Below are 19390 nucleotides of genomic sequence, written 5' to 3'. Positions count from 1 at the left end.
GAGGGTTTCAGGCCTTTCATGATCTCTGTTCTCATCACTTGCTGGATTTGTGATGAATGTTTTTGCTCACCTGCCTGAGTTCCTACCACAGAGTCCTGCCGTGCTACTGGCCCAAAGGAACAGACAACCTGGCCATTAACACCTGCAAACCTATGGGTCAAAATACTTTTCTCTTTCTATGTTAATGATATCATAGTTCTCCCTGGAATGATGGAAAGCTGTCTGCCACTGTTCCATTTAAACACTTTCTCAATAGTCTTGTAGGTATTCCATGCTTTAACCTGGTCTGCCCTGATATAATGATTGATTACCAGCACAAGTCCTCCAGTATCACCGGCTCAAATCCACCTCCACTATGGTTGTCTTTAAGTATGTTTTTAACGTTTTTAACAAATACGTCTTTGTACACTTCTCTATTTAGTAAGAACAAGAATACAACTTTTGCAGGGATTAAGCAGGCTCGCACATGCCACATGCTTAAAACAATCCTCAATAAACCTGTTATAATTATACTTCTGCAGTTCTATCACATATACTGTCAGGAGCTGCAACCGTAAGCGCTGTACAAGACAAGGGTAATAATCACCGCATCTTATTGATGAAATAATGAAGCTCAGTCACATGTTTTCAGAATCATCTGGTTCAAAACCAAGATTTAAGTCCCAGTCTTTGAGTGTTAAACATTGGATTACGTCCAATCGTACTGAATTATTCACACTGATTGTTTACATTCGTCCATAGGAAACACAGCCACTGCGTTGACAGTAGGGGAATCCAGGGAAGAAGAAACAGTTGCGAACATTCTATCAGCTCGGGAGAAAGTAAATGGCTAGGTGCTACAAGGATTACCTGAAGCAGTGGCGCCTGACTTGGTAACTTAGTATATAGCGATTTTGAATACCCTAAATTGTAAATGAGAAAAAGCAGTAGAGGGGGTGGAGGGGAGGGGGAAGGAGGGGAGGAACACTCATAAATAATTGGAAACTCTTTTAAATTAATTAACATACAAAATAAGAGGCATCGTTACAGCTTTCTTAGCTAGCCTCATTGCTCACTTTGTTCTCTCTCATGCCTGTCCCCTCTGCCCACCTGTGTCCCCTGTGCCTGGCATTGCTGGTCCCCTTCCTCTACCCACATAGCCCCCCATTCCACTTCACATACATGTATTTTTTTTGTCTTGGAATTTTACTTTTTTTCTGAAAACAGGTAAATACCTATCTTGAAAAAATAAAATCATCCCAGGAAAACGCAGAACTATGGGATGTTTGTACAACCTAGGATGGGTTGAAATGTCTAAGTATGTCCTTCATCTCTTTGCTGCCCTTTGGGATAATTCACAGTCCCATGGTGGACTTGCTGGCTACTGATGCACAGATGACATCCAAGCCTCTAGGATCTATACGATGGAGAATATTACCCCACACATCCTTATCTACATGCAAGTTTTATGAGACAAGCAGAAGACGGTCAATACTCACAGATGACCGGCACGCTCCTTTGTTCCTAATGAATTTTAATAAGTTAGGACATTTAAATGGATCCCTGGGGTAGCGATTCTTCGTTACTGACACATTTTATAGTATTAGCATCTATTCTCATTCATAAAGTTTGGTTATGTTAGCCTTCAGGAACTTTCATGAGAATTCTACTTAATACAACGGGTCTCTTCATTATGAATCTAGCTTAGATTTTAAGATGAGCTAAATCATGCAAATCCTTCAAATTGCCTTCAAATTATAAAAAAGAACCACATTAAAAACTACATTTCAGGGATGGTTTCTGGGGAAGTGAGATGGTTTACAGGCAAGTCGACCATGCTACGGCGGGTGATCCCACACCCTTAAATATATAAGCAGCACAAACTGGATCCAGTGGGTTATTAAAAAAATAAATAAGGCACATGAAGTTGGAAGGATGTGAGGAGGTGGGGTGGGTCTGGTAGACGTTAAGGGAAGTAGTAGAGAATGAATATGATGAAAATATATTGCATGAAATTCTTAAATGCTGATTAAAATATATTGCAGAAACATACATTTCAAGCAAAGGTAGTAATGCTGAAAATAATCACCATAAACAAACACGGGCACCATTAAACTCTGAGTTAGCAGCAAACACGCCGTGCATATGAGCAGTGTGGTGTGTTCCTGCAGTTCCCCATCTGTGTCCTGACAAACCTTAAAGTAGCCCAGGTGGAATCGTGCCGTTCGTTCCTTAGCTAGATTTTTTTTTAATCTCTATAATTCCATTGAAGCTGACTAATGAGCATTTCTGAGACATAGAATCATAAATTGTGATTTAGCTCAACAAATGATTTTTATTTTTCCCCCATTACCCTCCTTTCTCTCAGCATCTTAGTCGGTTTTAAGGCTCTTAGAGGCCGTAAAGTACAGAGGACAAATTTGAAAACAGAAGACAGAACAGTATTGTTATGCTAAGCAAATAACTACTGGAATAATGAAAAATAATGATTAATCTTGAAAGACAGTTCCCCCTCTGAGTTTTTTTCTTTATTATGATTAATTCAGTCTGGTACCAATATTCAGCTAGCCTCAGATCAACAAGTGTTTGCTGATGAGTAGATGACCCAGTTCCTTCTACAACCAACAAAACACTGTGTGCCGGGTATAGTCCCCACTCCCAACTTCCTGGCTCTTGCCCATAAAATCAGAGTCCTCACGCCCCATACACTCTTACCTGCTTCCCATCCAGAGTGTACAGGCGCTTCACCACACCGGAGTCCAGCTTGATAGCGTCGGTAATGTCAGTGAGAACCTGCTCGAAGGAGTGAGCCGTCTTCTTGTTCAGCAGGATTCTGACAGCCTTCCGTGGCTTCACCCCACTTCTGATGATGGTGACCAGCTTGGGTCGAATGAAATCCTTATTCTCCCGAACCTCCGAAGGCCCACCCTTGGCAGTGGCCAAAGAAGACACTGCGCGGGAGGCTGAGGTGGTCTTGACGTTCACTGACCAGTTGGGGTTCACATTCTTGGTGTACTCCAGCTTCTTAAAGGGCTCGATGGAGCCGCAGACATAGCTTTCACCTGAAGAAGAGAAAGAGGATTTCAAATTTACACCCATGGGAACCCATCCCCCCCCCCATGCAGTCATTTATTTCACATTTTCTACATAGAGGCAAGAATTGCCTATGCTTTTCAAATCAATGGAAGAATGATTGAGACTGAGTTAAAACAAAACCCACCATTTCTCACTTCTTATACAGACTGGCGTCTTGGGATGGGGAAAAAAGGAAAAACAAAAATATGTCTCTCCCTTTGGCTGCTGATAGAAATCCCAATAGACGTGAATCAGTTTCCGAAAGAAAAAGAACTGGAATTCAAAATTGACGTTATCTTTTGATACTTAGGGGCATTTAAATTTTAAGCAAACTTCAAAATTAGAAGCACATTCATTTGGTTCCTGAGATAATTTGAAAACTAAAAATGAATCAGTACACAGCTTCTTAAATAGGTAATATATACGTGTAATGAGAGTATACTATAAAGATTCTGTTTGACCAGATAAAATTATGAAAGGCAGCCAACATAATAACCCTTCTTTTCTGTTGTCTACATCATGCCGACCAAGCCATGCAAATAAGGAAGTCAGTTCAAACTTGCTGATTGGCAAAAACGAAGAGAATGACCAGCCTATAATCTGTAGTGTCACAAATGCACGGGAATATCACAAAATGTTTATTAATAAATGACTCGAGAGTGTGCTAATTAGACACTCGGTCTGAAAATATATAGATTATATGCAAAAGACCAGAACACAGGTGCTGAGAGGCAGCAAGTTATGAAATAACTGATTCTAAAAACATGTCTTAATCCCTTCTCTTGGATGTGTCAAGAATGACAAAATAAATAAATAAATAAATAAAAGTAACCAGCACAAATGTGTGCCAACATTTATTTTGCTGAGAGGTTTAAACACTTCTTTCAAACATGTACTTATGCTTCATAAGAAACCATAAAGCTTAAAAATATTAAACCCCTTACATTAGCAGAGTCTGACTTATTCCAGGGATATTTTCACCAGGATCAAAGTAAATATCACATATGTATGCATATATACATACAAATACATATACATATATGATGCTGTAACAGGGTAGTTTTCAAGGTTTGTTGAGGATCATGAATGAACATATCAGTGGGAAGATCTATGTGGCTCAAGACTGTGTTAGGTAAGCTTGTGACCTTGGACCAGTCCCTTAGATTCCATGTAATGGTTTACTCAATGAAATGTCACTTGAGTTCCTGTGGAGGTCAATTAGGAAGCCTGGAAATGCAGCCTGGTGAGAGAGCATGTTCCTAGCATATACATAGCCCACAGGCCTGGATTTGTTCTCTAGTACCTCCCCAATAGACAGTGGAGATGAAAGCATCTCAAATGTGCAGTTGCTCTACAAGTGGCCAGAGGCAGCTTTGCTCGCAACCATGCAGTACGCTTGAAAAGCCAATTTAAAACAGTAAGTCAGCCATACGGCAGACAAGCCATCTGATGCATGCTATCTACCTGCAATCCTCACCACAACCTGTGAGTCCAATCCTAGCACTCTTCTCTCTGAAGGGCACACTGAGATGTAATGACCTAGGTAGCTTGCTCAAGATCACATGACTAGTAAGGATAAAACCAAGATCCAAACAGTGATTGGTCTGACTCCAGAGCATGTGCTCTTATCCATGATTCCATGTATCTACATGTGCCTCTGAGATAGAAACCTGCTTGTGTCTGAGATCAAAAAGAAACTATCTTTGTTAGATGTTTGTTTTCCACCCTAACGCAAACAAGAGTTGTTTGGGAATGAGAAAATGCCTCCATCAGATTGGCCTATGAGCAAGTTTGTAGAGGGATTTTCTGATTGATATTGATATGAGAGGGCTCAGCGCACTGTGGGTGGTATCACCTCTGGGAAGGTGCTCCGGGTTATATTACAAAGCAAACTGAACAAGCCATAGGACCAAGCTAGTAAGCAGCACTCCTCTGTGGCTTCTGCTCTCAGTTCCTGCCTCCAGGTTCCTTCCTTGAGTTCCTGCCCTGATGTCCCTCCATGATGGACTACAAGATGTGAGCGGATATAAATCCTTTCCTCCCCAGTTTGCTTTTTATCATAGTGTTTATAACAGAAAAGCAATCCAGGACAGAAACAAATAGGGATTGCAGATAAGTTTAGAGAGATAAGGAAGTTTTGCTTTTATTCCCCATTGTTCAAATTTTTCTATAATGTGTACTATAGATGTATTTCTCTTTCAGTCCTAAATAAGGGTGAAATTATTACTCCACAGTATTGGAGTCTTGGAACTTTTCATGTAGCAAAAGAAAGGTGAGAAAACATTGAAGAAATGCCCCAAACAGAACTAACAAGGTTTGGTGTCATTTTGGCTTCAAAAGATAAGAGGGGGAGAAGACACAGGCGATATTAAATTAGATGCATCTTATTCCATTCAAGCTGTGATGGACCAGGTGGTTTACAAATACGGACCATTTCTTTTGGGGGTTTAGAAAGTGGACAGTCCCAGATTGAAACTCTGTGGACTCGGGAGACCCCTTCCTTGCAGATGGTACCATCCTCCTGTGTCTTCATGGGACAGGCTGGGCAAGACACTTCTCTTAGGCCTCTTTCACCTAGCATGTGCTCCTATGTGTGAATCCATCCTCAGGAGCCAGTCACCAAGGTTTCTGTCTTTTAACACCATCCCTTAAGTCAGTGGTTAAGTTCCAACATAGGACTTTTGGGAATTCATAAATATTAGTAAGCTAGCAGGTGGTGACACCATTCAGTAAAATCTGTCAACAGGAGAAGAGAAACAAATTCTAGACAGTGACGGAGAGGATTCCCCACTTGCCTTTGTGAGTCTGAAACACTGAGTGTTCATTTCAGCTGAGGGCACCCATGCAGTTAAGAGTGCAAAGGAGAGGGCTGACTTCAAGAGACAGGTCACTATTTAATAGTGGCCTAAATTAATGGGAGCTAGAAAGATCACAGAAAATGATCCAGAGACAGGAAAATGGAGGGATGGCAGCATATCTAAAGTGTGGCAGGCAAAATAGAAATTCATAACTCTTGTATCACAGCAATGATTACTGTAGATCTATTGATAAATGCCCAGACACATAGCAGCAGCCAAGGAGAGACAATACATCTACAAGAACTCAAGATCCTTCTACAACTCTCACTCGTTGCCAAAAGGAAGACAGTCACTTTGCAATAAAGAATCACCTCAAGTAGCCAACGCTGGGAAAGACTTGTGTCAGAACATTTCTCTGAAGTAAGATCCTCGGGAGGGTGTAAGCTTACTTCTGTGGAACCCCTGCATTCGAACCACTCAGTACCGAACTGAGCTTCAGATGGGCATTCTGCAAGCTACTAGAACAGCATTCAAGCTCTCAAGGACGGCCAGTGCTTGATAGACGTAACTGACATGGCAGCTGAAAATCCCCAGCCTCTGTGGGGAAACTGAGGGGACTCAGTTGCTGTGTCACTGTGTCCTGGTCCTCTGCATGCTGTGTTAGATTGTAGACCTTCCATTGCAGATGCTGGTCAAGGGGAGAACAAGACACCCATCTTGTGATACTTCCGTGAGACCAAGTTAATTTCCACATGAAATATTTGTAATTTACGCAAATGATTTGACTTTAAAAGTAAAATCTAGTCCTTAATTCATGTATTATGTCAGTATTCTTTCAATTAAAACGTTTTAATGAAAATACAGCAAGAAAGTAAGGAGAAATGACTTCCTGACCACAGAGCACACAGCACATAGAACCCAGCAGGCATGAAAATAAAGCCATAAGTTGAAAAACTGTCATATTTGATTACAGAATTTTTGTATAAATTTGCTTGATGGAAAACACAATCCACAAACTTAGTAGGTTACGATGAATATAGAAAAAAAAACTTATTCATTAAAACAAAGGAATGATACTTTAAAAAACTAGATCCTATGTCGATAAAGATGCCGCCAATGTGGCAGAAAAAGACATAAGGTACAAAGCAAAAAGCGTAGGAAAATATATAAATGACCCTTAAACACATGAAATGATGGAAACTAAAACCACAATAGGATGGAAGTGTTCTCTTGATGGGTTGGCAAATGGAAACCTGTATGAAAGCATTGTTTCCTTGAAGATGGCAGGGGTATAAACTGGAACCATCATGATGACCTGGAATTCTCCAATACTCTTCTACCTTCACCCAACCACTTCCTATGCATAGCCTCCTGAAAATAACCTCCACCACGAATAGACAACAAATCCAAGTGTGCTCACTGCAAGCCTATTTGTAACAGCAAGGGGTGGCACACATCCTGCAACCTCATCAAGAGCAGGCTGGTTAAACGAATTAAGGTATATTCCTATGAGGAGTGCCCTGGAGTAAACAGAAAGGACATACTTTGGCCTGGATTTACTCATAGGAAAGGGCCTCTAAGGTAATAATGTTACACGGACAGCAAGCTGCAGAACCAGACACATACAGAGTTACCATTCCGGGTTGATTACATGTAGATTGTAATATTTTGGCAACACCAAGGAACAACTTCCCTCTGGGGCTTTTATGGAAAGCCTGGTTTAGAGCTTTACAGACATTAATTTTTAAACTTTTGACGTGTCAGAGACAGAGAGAGCACCAGTGAAAGTAAATGAGCTACAGAAAGAGAAGAAGCGACACCAAGTTAGAAAGAAATCCATGCTGAGAATCAGGCAAGCGGAAGCCAAGACAGACGAGAAATCACTTAACTGTGGGGTGAAATTCAGTTCATTGGACAGAGCCTTTCTATAGCTCTGGAGTTAGGCAACTTCTGAAGAGACCAATGCGAGGCCAAGACACAAGTGGGAAGGGAGGAAGAGGCGGATTCCACTGCTTCTAACAGAGCTGACCTGACAAGCACCCCCATTCACTGATATCCTGGGACTAGGTATCTGTGTCATTTGTACCCCGAGAAGACCTGCCTCACAGATACGAAGGCAGGGGAGGACTCAGCCAGTCATTGCTCAGGATCCTGCTACATCTCTAAGAGCTTGAAGGATCTGGGTGTGGTACTGTAATTTCTCCACAACAGCTGCATCCCTAAAGTAGAACTGAAATGGCTCAAAACTGGAGAAGGAGACCACACCCCAGGTGAGCCACTGCAGAGACACAGTTACAGTACAGCTGTCCTTAGTAAGCATCATGATTTATGAAAACCTGCCAAGACCATATTGAAAGCAAATCCTTGGGAATTTCACCTTCAATACACTCTTAAGTACACATGTGTTAGCATGACCATATGTATACATGCCGATACAGACATATATTCACTTGTTTGCACAAATACACACTCGCTTGTTACATAATTTGAGCTCAGAACTGCTCTATCAGGGTGCCTCAAGCATGCTTATGCATAATGATCAGAGTCTAATAATAAAACAGAAAGTGCCCGTAGCATTTATAAATAAAGCCCACATTTGTCATAGTTACTTGGAATTTTTAGCCCGAGATCAAGTGAGAAAGAACAAACTTTAAAAAAATAATTGCAAGCCAAACACACTTGTCATTGCATTGACTAAAGAGGTTTAAATTAAAACTCCAACACTGTCATACTGGGAGGGGAAATGGAAAGCTGATATCATGAACTGATGTTAGCATAAATTAGTATGTAAAGTGAAGGATATGTGTCTAATGAGGACGAAGCAACATCTTGCATTTTAAAGGGATAAGCAAAAATGTAATAGACAAGAAAGCCAATATCAATGAATTTCCAGCTATTTAAACACTAAGTGCAGCTGCATGCTAATTGTCCATATTATGAAATAGAAAAAAAAAGTTTTAACTGGAAATTTAAAAAAAAAGTGTAGACTCACACATGCACCAAAGATATCATTCAACTAGGGAAAAAAGTGTATTAAAAAGAAAAAGTTAAAACAATTTCAAACATGAGAATATTCCACCAGCAATCACTTTATGTTGGGGGGGTAGCAGTATTGAGAGAAAATCAAAAGATGACTTTAAGAGCTGTAAAATTAGCTCTCAAATTAGATGCTCTTCCAGAGGACCCAAGTTCAGTTTCCAGCACCCACATGGTGTCTCACACCATTTCTCACTCCAGTTTCGGGGTATCCAACACCCACTTTTGGCCTCCGCAGGCATTGAACACGTGGTACACACACACATACATGCAAACAAAACATTCATACCTATAAAATAAATATTTTTAAGAGATGACTGTGTTTCTGAGATCAGCAGTTTCCACTTTTAGAATTAAGTGAATAATAAATACAATTGTAAAAACAAACAAAAAAACCCAAAACATTGCTTTTTAAGAAATAGTAGAGCAAAAATATTTCATTAAGATTCACTACCAGGTGTGGAAATAGTGGTTTCTAGATAACTTTGTGTTACAATGTCTGCTTTCCCAGCAGAGAGACAACAGATTGAAACAAGCACAAAAGTGCCATTTGTAGGAGCTAAATTCACAGCATAAGCATCTTAGCCCTGCCTTACTGGGTTCAAATGCTACCTCTACTGCTTCCTGCTTTGTGATTTTTGCCCTCCCAGGATCACTGAGAAGGATCACACTCAAGAGGTCTCTGAGGGCTGAACACTCTCAGTAACCTCAGCCGTCATAACTGTCTTCGACCAAGCCAACAATAGCTCGGAGAAGGCATCGTGTTATGGTAAAATGAACATGAGATCGAGGATCGGTGGTGCTGAGCAGCCATAGCTAGGAAGGCAGTACCACCATCAGCTTCTCACCATGGCCAATGATCAATGGGAATGGCGAGAGCAGATCAATTTTGAGTGGAAAAAGCAGATGTAGCCTTCCCTTCAAGATGCCACCCAAGTGACTCTAGGATAGAATGAGGCATCAATCTCCAGGTATCTGAGGACATGCTGTGATCTGAGCACGTCTTTTCTACAACACCATTATCCCACACAGGATGCCTTGTTCACTGGTCAGATTACCTGACTCATCTGATCTTGCTACAGAGCCCTTGGAAAATGCCACCAAATGTTTTACTTCCCCTTGTATTTACCAAGGTCGTATAAAGGACGTGGCACAAAAAAAAAAAAATCAAAGTTGACACAAAGAGGCTTCATGTCACTCTTTCTCTTTAATTTGCTGGAAGTACCGACCTCTGAATAGAAGGAAAAGAGCCAAGGCTACAGGCATCTTGGCAGGGCGACAGGCCACCAAAGAGATGTGAATTCCCGAAAAGCAAACACACACAGCTCAGGCTGCTTGGCACCAGCTACAGTCCAGTCCTACTGTGTCTGGACTGGCACTCCTGCCAAGGGACCAGAGGACAGCATGGGGTGGGGGAAATCACACACAAGCTCCAGCCAGCTATAGAGGAAGACAGGGGGGTTCTGCCTGTGTGCAGCCCTGCGACTGCAAACCTGGACTCCAATTCAATAGGTAGCAGGATAGGATGCTCCCTGCTACAAGCCCAGGACACAGCTGGATAGTGGGGCCTAGCCAAATCCTGCAGGAAGAGAGATGAACTCAGAGTGACATTAGGCTGTATGCATTCTGATGGCTGTGCCACCTACTTTGTCCTTGCCTTCAAGGCTCAAGTTCAGGAAGACTTTTTCCAACAGAAGCTCAGGGGTGCTCAGTACCAGTCATTGCACCCAAAGTCATTAACATAGTTATGATTCCTGTGGCAGTGGAAGACTTCATGCTGTGTTCAAAGGATGACGAGCCAAGGCAAACATGAACAAGAGGCGGGCAATGTATCATTTACAAGGAACCAAGCCTTGTCCCTGGAACAAAACTATGCTGGTTTCATGTTAAATGTCCACAACAGATTATCTGTTAGCATGAACTGAATTTTAAAATAATACGAACAGACTAATTTCTTCCTGTTCTTGAATGCCCCAGGAAGACAATAACCCTCCCAAGAGGCACCCAGTGGGAAGCCTTGTCAGATGACCCTGTTTTTGGTTTAGTGGTCACCACTTACCTAACATATAGCCATAGACACATTATTTGAGTTTTCTGGTCTCAGGTACCTAGTAATAAAATGAATGAATAATTCCCTCTCTACTCTAAAATTAATTTCACATCCTTGGTTCAGGACCTTTTGAACATCATGGTCCAAAAGCTCAGTTGATGCCTAGAAACACCCCTGAATGCTGACCTATACAACTGAAGACACAAAAGGACATGGGTTCGAGAAAGCAAACAGTCCGCTCGGGATTTGATATCTTTTCTTTCTGCCTGCTATTATTAAGGGCTACTGGCTAAATACCATTCACTTTCTTTTCATTTTTTAACAGAACAGGAGATTTAAGCATGTTAAACAGTAAAGGCTCCCAGCCATGGGCTAAAAGACAAGTGACCCTTAGTGACCCTTAGTTGCTAGCAGGGTCCCCAGAGGTTCTCTAAGGCTTACCTTCCACCAGCTGGTCCAGGCTGGAGATCTTCTTGAGTCCATCGATGGTGTAGATGGTTCTCACCCCCTGGGGCAAATTCACATTATCCGAGAGAGTTCGGGTCAAATCAGCCAGCAGGGCCTCGAAAGATCTGAAGCGGTCTGGGGAGATGGCATACACAATTCCTTTGAAGTAGCGGTCACCATTTCTGTAGAATCGAACCTTCTTGGCTTTCTTCTCGGAGCTGAGTGTCTGCAGGGTGCGGGTGCGGTAGAAGCTGCAGTGGGCGCTGTGTGTGGGGCTGGGCAGGCCATTCACACGGGACCCCCTGCTGTACCTCTGCGCCTTGTCCCGCTCATCAAAATGCTCCAACTCCATATCTCTGCCGAACGACATGGCTGGCTTGCTTATGGAACCTGCAAGCACCAGAAAGAGATACAGACCGGTTACGTGAAGATCGTGGGTTGAGAGACTCTGAGAGCAGCTGAGTTTAAACACTGGTGATGTATTTGGGTTGTGGAGTGGGAGAGAATGAGGAGGAGGAGAAGAAGAAGAAAGGAATGGAAAAAACACATCTCATTGGTAACAGCCTATTACTCAACCAGAGTTTGGTTATATGCAACAACCCCCACTATTGCCTGCCTATCATCCCTCAGGCTGCAGTCACATCCTCTCAAGGTGTCACCCTCCCTATTTATAGGTCGAGAAACCGATGCCTGGAATATTTTCTCTTAAATTTCCCAAAGTAATATAGTTGAGAGATATTTCAACAGAAAACACTCTCTCCCACCCCCACGCTCTAGTTTTGCCTGACTATAATGCTCACTGTGAACTGTGCCCATGTAGTGTGCCAATCCCAGAAGCAGGTTTTAAAAAAAGAAGAGCTTTCATGTACTAAGCAGGGGGTGGAAGGGAAGTGGGGGATCAGATTGTAGAAGCTATAATACGTGTGCATTTCTAAGACCAGGCGGAAAGGAAATTAAACCAATCCAGAGGTTCTATGCACTTAAACATGTATCCCATATGCTAAAATGTGATTTCATCTCAACCCTTTGCTTGTGCTTAGTAATAAAATGGGATAAAAAGAGAAGATGACAAAAAGATGGTCAGAAGAGAGAGAGAGAAGGTAAGATGTAAAAAGAAAGGGAAAGGAGATAGAAGAGGGGGGAAATGTGGTTAAGGGCAGGAAGACACCATTCAGGCTGATGAACACACTTGGCCTCATACCAATTGTATAACCTGAGAAATCTACCTGGTTGGCACCTGTAAGACTCAGTTGCAAACAGGAGTAGGAATAGTATCTACTTCATTATTCATATTCACTGTTAACACCTATAAATCTTGCATATGATGAGTAGTGATTTATTGATGGAAAACACGCCTTCTATTCCTGACCTTGGTACAGAGATTACCAGGGGAAACAAAACCATCTACTACCTGTTTGAAAGGCAGGCATCTGCTTATTGGATAAATCCACTCTTGCTAGAAGCGAAGTGATAAAGAATTGTCATCCTTGAAGGAATATCTGTGTTTCAACACAACAATCTAGAAAGTCGGAAAGCCTACATCATAAGAATACGTCTTACATGACAAGATTTCAGGCACACTGAAATAGGCTATACGTGAGGTAGAACTCCGAAGGAAGAACAAAAGCTCCTGCTACTTCCCAAGTCACTGATGTGAAGTTCAACCCAAACTCAACAAAACTTCTGCTTCTTCTTGTGACTTTTCCTTCACCTTCAGCAAACTGGCCCCTGAGCCGCTCAGAGAGAGTAAAGTTTACTTCTCAGTTGAAACGTCCATTTAATTTAAAATGTGTATAAACAGAGCATTATGGGCCATCCTCGGCCACAAATACTAAGTTCAAGGCTAACCTGGGCTACATGAGACCCTGTCTCAAAAAGCTCTAATTTAATACTTAATCGTTAATTATCTAAAACTTGTAATAAGAAAATTCACAGTGAAATCATAGTGAGAGAATTTGTAGAAATCATTCCAAAAAATGAATCAAGTAAAAGAAAGCAATATTGATGACTTGACGATTCAATGACCAGTTAGTTCTCTGAGAGAAGAGACATAAACAGAACCCTCTTCTAAAACTCACACAGCTCCAACAAGGCGTGTAGTCTCATCAAAGCTAGGTCTGGGAAACAGGGTTGACCCAGAGTGTCCCAGTTACAAATGAGGAGTTGGATTTTCAAGTTCTTTTAATCGGGATTCCAAAGTCGGTGCTCTTGGTCTCCAGCCCCATGACACTAGGTTCTGTTCCCATGGGAAGCATGGACTTTGAAGCCACCACACCTGCCTAGGCTTTCTCCTGGACATCTCTCTTCTGTTGTTAACTCCACTGAGAGGAATTAAAACCCTTAGTGTGAGTTAGGAGTATCTTCACTTCAAGCAGAAAAGCCATCTCTCGTGCCTCATAAACAAGCCATTGTCACCTAATTCTGCATCTTTATAAAAGCTATACCAGCCATGGAGTGGTTTTGTTGGGTTTGTAAGTAAATAACTTCAAAATAGTCACCACTGGGACCAGTCCCATTGGTATTAGCTGCATAACAGAACCCAAATTCTGCTTTGATATTGGTATCTGCTCCTACTTTGTTCATATATTTGTTAAGCAGTCAGTCTTCAAAAAGGCATGTGGGTTGATCGAGGAAGGGGATGGAGGAGATTGCAAAGCTATGCCCACACACTAAGCTCACCAGAACTTTAATGGTAAATGCCAAGGTGACTTTTGGTTGCATTTGTTTTCTTTTTAAAGGCACTGGCCATCCTTCCATTCCTAGGGGCTTCCTCCAAAGTTGACTTATGCAAAAAGGAAATAAGGAGGAACCTAGCAAAAGAGTGACACTGTTATGTGACCAGAAATGGCAGACATCAACTTCCAAGGGTCTTCAGTGGTTCACAATTGGCAAAATCCAAAAAAAAAAAAAAAAAAAGTTTTGGCAGCAATTCAAACTGGGAATGCTTTTAGGATCAAGATTCCACACTAAATGATAGAAAATCTATTTAAAACAGAAGGTTTTGCTCATTTTAGTAACAGGTTCACCCAGGGCAGGCATTACATTCCCTGCTCCCCACCCATGAGCAGGCAGTGATGGGACCAGCATGGCAGAGCTATGCTCGAAGTGAAATAACTGCCAACCCCACAGCTTCCACTAACTGAAAGCCAAGGCCCGCTGCGCACACTTCAGTCTTCTGGGAATCATGTGTGGAATGAAAACAGGTGCCCTCCCCTCGCCTCTGCTGGCTCGGCTTTCAGAGTCTTAGTCACACATGTGAACTAAGAACTCTAGAAGAAAATTCTCCGGGCTCCCACAGGTTCACACTTCCTATACAGGAAGCTAGCTAGAACACACTTGGCCAGCATTTGCAGAGCATGGGAGGATAGAAGTCTCTGGATACAAATGTGGGCACCAAGAAGGTGCTCAGAGCCCTCAGCCACAGAGACTACAAACTGTGGGTGGGGAAGAGCATGGACTTTTATCATACTCTACAAATATTACAAAGCCAGAGAAGCAGTGTTGCTCGTTGTGGGGTTTCTCACCATTCTAAGGAATATTATATTCACCTTTCTGTGAATGAGCTCCCATTTCATCAATTTTAGAAACACACACACACACACACACACACACACACACACACACACACACACACACGTCTAGCATAAATCCACGCCATCACACATGGAAATCCCAAAGCATATTTTAGCAGTTGGATTAGGATTCAGGTGGATAGAGAGGTATGGAATAAAAGACATGCATGTGTTTCTCCGGAGTGCACGCACCACCCAAGCCAGCACATCACAGGATGTGGGAACATCTTTTAAATGTTCTTACATATAACCTCTCTTGAAATCCCTCCTAACCTGCATTCATGAAACATTCCATACCTAAAACGCTGCCCTACTTTCCTTTCCCATTGAAAGGCGATATATTTAGGAACAGTCATGACACGGTCGTTCCCCACCCCCCCCCCGCCCCCTTCGGAACACCCTGCAGTGTGGCAGCTGAGCGCGCGTGCACAGTAACCTGGGCACACATTCACAGGTGCAGTCAGAGAGGGAGCCCTGTTTGAATGAAATCTTCTTGTTACTTCTCTCACCCACAAGGATTTCCTTGCCAAATCCAGTGGCGATGCCTCAGAAACCTGATTTTCAAAAGCAGCCTCTTTTGTGGGGCAATGCGGCGCTGTGTGTGCGCTCCCCCTAGGAGGAAAATGTCTTTTCCTCTCTGCATGCTTTTAGCACTGCAGGTACTAATTCGTACACAAGGCTTCCTGGCTGTCCCCAGAGGAACTTGAGACCATGCAAAAAGGTACTTGCAACGCCTACACTGCAGCCCCCATCACCAGGCACATGCCACCCTCCTGGGCACTCGGGAAAGCATGCACACAATAAGAGGCCAGGCCCAGCCACTCCTTCCTTGCCCACTTGGTCCTAGCTCCACAGTCAATCCTGACAATGACAAGCGCCTCTCCCAGCTCCTCCGCGGCTCTCTATCTCCAACAACAAGGGGATGGAAAGCCTTGGAGGGCCCAACCCGCCAGACTCCCTATTTAAAGCCGGTGGCACCAGACAAAAGAGGCAGGAGCCAGCAACCCTGGGGCCGCGGGCACACAACGCTTCCTGGCCGGACCAAACTAGCCAGCCCAGAGCAGCCGTCTTTCGAGGAACGGCGGGCGGGGCGGCTGCTGCCCAGTGGGGTCCATCCTGGCCAGGGCTTCCAGGGCTGCGGTCAGACGGCACCACGGGGCCTGCCCGCACCTTCCCCAGCCCAGGCAAAGCACGCACCGGTCGCGGGTGGAGGCTGGGTTGTCTGTGGCCGGCTGCTGGAGCTGTCCTCGCCGGGCTGGGCGCGGCTGGGGCTGCGGAGCACGAGCGTCTGGAAGCTGCGACCGCTAGTGCACTGATGCGCTGGAGCTGGTCCTCATTGAAATGCGGTTCTCCGCTCAGCCTCACTCCAGCCTCTCTCCCGAGGAGGGCGGTGGCGCGCAAGCTTTTCTTGTGTCTCACTCGCTCACATGCCCTCCCTTCTCCCTCCTTCTCCTGCTCCGCCCTCCGCCCTCCTTGGCAGGGCGCGCCCACCGTGGCTGAGTCCAGGGTCCTCCCTCCTCTAGCCAGGCTTCTGGTTGCAATGGTCTTGGTAATCTGGATTGCCTGGACACCCCTCCGCTCCCAAGCCTCCCCAGTCGCTAGAAGGACTTGCCAGAGGATGGGGGCAGATTGGTTGGTGGCTCAGGGAACTGAGAAAGAATATCGATAGAGATGAATCTGAAGCAGGTCATGTGCTGGGCAGAGAAGTGGTCCAGTATTGAGGTCGCCTTCATCAAAGGAGACCAGAGGAACTCACCCACCTACCCACACACCCCTACATCTTTTCATTTGGCATTGTGGTTTGACACGCCCTTCCCAGGAATAGGGAAGCCAGTAGGATTGCCCCTCAAAACTGCTTTTTCTGAACTGTCCTGGGAGACCAGATCTGGACCCTTCAAACTAAGCAATGTAAAGTAATCCTCAGTCTCCCTACTTGGGGAGGGCCACGTTCCACTCGTCATTCGCGATTGACCCCAAGACATGAGTCACTGTTGAGATGGTGGCCTCCTGCTTAGGGCTTTATTTCACAATAAGCTTTTGATAACTTAAGGCCACACTTAGACTGCTCTTGGAGGCCTCTTGGCTGCAAGACTGGCAGTCTGTCAGGGTGGAAAGTCCCATAAGCTTACACAAGCCTTCCCTCCCCGAACAAGAATGTTCTCAGAACCCAGATGTTCACAGCTTCCACTGGATACAATTCTGGGGACTGGGACCCCATCCCAGGTATCTCTGAAACATTTGCATGGCTCAGTATGCAGCCTAAATATATATATTTAAAAGTCATTAGACAATACATAGACACATGCCAATATATGTATTTGTTTGTCTTACTGACTCTGGGCTGCTCAATAAAAAACACAAAATTAATTTTTTCTGCCCACTGGGTCCAGTTATGTATTTTACTATTTATTGTTACTAAAAGTTATTCTGAAATTCTCCTGAAGTATTCTGTTCATGCTGATTACCCTTTGTTAGAAAATGCAGCCAACTGGGATATGTATTACATATTCAATAAATGATGAGATATCTACTTCTGAGCTACTCAAGAGGCCAGAGATGAGTGTAGAATGCACTCACCAAATTAACTAGATGCAAAGTCCCACGCTCTGCTTCTTCAAATTCTAGTGCAAAAGTAAGGCTCAGAGCTAAGCCAAGAGATGGACACCAAACAAGTCTGTTTCATTGAGACCAGAAATCAAGACCTCCACTTATCTTGCCAGTGAGAAGTCCCCAGTGATTTCTTCCAAGTGTGTGACTAATAGAGATCCTACCTCGAACCTCCCCCCAGTGGACATGCTGTCAAGGTCATTTCATTTTATAAATGACTTATTTATCTCAATTTTATGTGTATGAATGTTTGCCTACATGTATGTATGCATAGCACATGTGTGCAGTGCTCCTGGAGACCAGGAGAGGATGTGGTATCCCCTAGAGCTGGAGTTGCAGGTGTTTGTAAGCCACTGTGTGGGTGCTGGGAACTGAACCCAGGTCCTCTGCAAATGTAACAAGAGCTCCTACCCACTGAGCCATCTCTCCAGCCTCCTCGAGGTAATTTATTAAGCATTTTATATGACTTAACCGTATCTTACCATGGTCCTAGTGTTACAGGGTCTGCTTAAATCCATCATAACTCAAACACCAGGTCAATGAAGAAGACAAAAATGTATTGTAATCAAGTTGCTACTGGTCAATCAGGACCTCAGAAAAGACTCAGGAGCTGAACTGAAGCAAAGAGCCAGAATATCACAGGATATTTAAGCTCACATCTCATAAACACCTACGCCAAGTTATTATTACAGTTTTTCACCAATTAGTATAGGAGTAGGCTCTTGGGTCTGGGAATATTACCTTAGGTTAACCCAGATAGCAAGATGGAGTTGTCCTTGAAATATCTGAATTCAGACAACTGTCTCCTGAGATATTTGGATTCAGACAAGTGTATCCTTTCAATAGAAGCTGTTCAGCTATTGGGAAGTCCCCAGTTCCCCTAGAGCCTAGAACCTTGAATTTAGTTTGCCCCTGTGGTTAAATGGGAGTCTAAAAACAAAATGGCAGTATTTAGAACAAGTTGGGTTTTTGTTTTTTTGTTTGTTTTTTTTTTTTTTTTGAGAATTCCCAACACTAGGGTGTTTACTTGAAAAATGAAAATAATGTAATAAAAGAAACAAGATCATAGATGACTTTTTAAATGGGAATATCTCTAGACATTTTACCTTCTCCTAAAACTACAAGTAACAAGTAAGTGGATGAATGCCCTCAACAATACCATGGCCACCAAGCTATGGCCGTAACGTAGCAGAAAAGCATTCTGGGTAAACCGCACCAGGAACCTGACTAGACGAACGTCCAAAGTTGTCCCAAGGCAGCTTAAGTCTTTAGAGGATACAATTCATATTTTATTCTCTGAGAATTTCATAAAATGTATTTTGATCATATTTACCCCCTGCCCTAATTTCTTCTAAATTGGCCCTCACCTCCCTACTATTCAGCTTCATGTTTTCTTTTAAAACCACTAAGCTGTTATGTAACATCTTCCTTCAAGATTGAAACATCCCATCCTCCAGGAAGCTCCTGAAGCTGGTAGGTAAAGTGACCCAAAATAGCTGCAGAAAGCCCTGAAACCAACCAGATTTACCAACTTCTCCCTGCCAGGGTAATCTAGAACAGCTGAGAGTCCTTCTCAGACGAGACAAGCTGCAAAGAGGACTCTGAGACCAGAGCCCCTGCCAGAAAGAGGTTAGGTCAGGGGCACTTGGAGTGAACATTGTCTACCCAGCTGAGCTGCCTGCAGGCTGTGCAAGGTACTTCGGTTTTCCTACACTTTTTGAGCCCTCACCTATGCTGGGTGAGCCTTGGTGATGCAACTGTCTTTGAGTCATTTCTACTCCTGCAAGTAACCCAATAAAACTCAGTCGGTCACCAAGTTAGACTTT

The 19390-nt window shown here is 43.4% G+C and overlaps 1 protein-coding gene across 10 annotated transcripts in view; it reads right to left on the bottom strand.

The window, feature by feature from the left end:
• Positions 1–16603, bottom strand: part of Dclk1 (doublecortin-like kinase 1) — a 296766-nt gene extending 280163 nt beyond the window's left edge. For 6 of the 10 annotated variants that reach the window (NM_001357469.1, NM_019978.4, NM_001357466.1 and 3 more), the window contains exons 1-3: positions 16155–16542; positions 11380–11775; positions 2695–3041 (exon numbers count right to left, since the gene is read on the bottom strand). In NM_001357469.1, the coding sequence (NP_001344398.1) occupies positions 2695–3041; positions 11380–11755 (723 nt within the window). In that variant the 5' untranslated portion in view covers positions 11756–11775; positions 16155–16542. Of the gene's footprint in view, positions 1–2694; positions 3042–11379; positions 11776–16154 lie in introns of all 10 variants that reach the window. The other 4 variants (XM_017319447.2, XM_006500983.4, XM_006500982.2 and 1 more) reach the window with 2 other exon arrangements.
• Between the last annotated feature and the right edge of the window lie 2787 nt (positions 16604–19390).

This window comes from Mus musculus, chromosome 3 (genome assembly GCF_000001635.26).
Source record: "Mus musculus strain C57BL/6J chromosome 3, GRCm38.p6 C57BL/6J".
NCBI lineage: Eukaryota > Metazoa > Chordata > Mammalia > Rodentia > Muridae > Mus > Mus musculus.
Note: the sequence above shows the minus strand (reverse complement) of the source record. Positions and strands in the feature narration are given on the sequence as shown.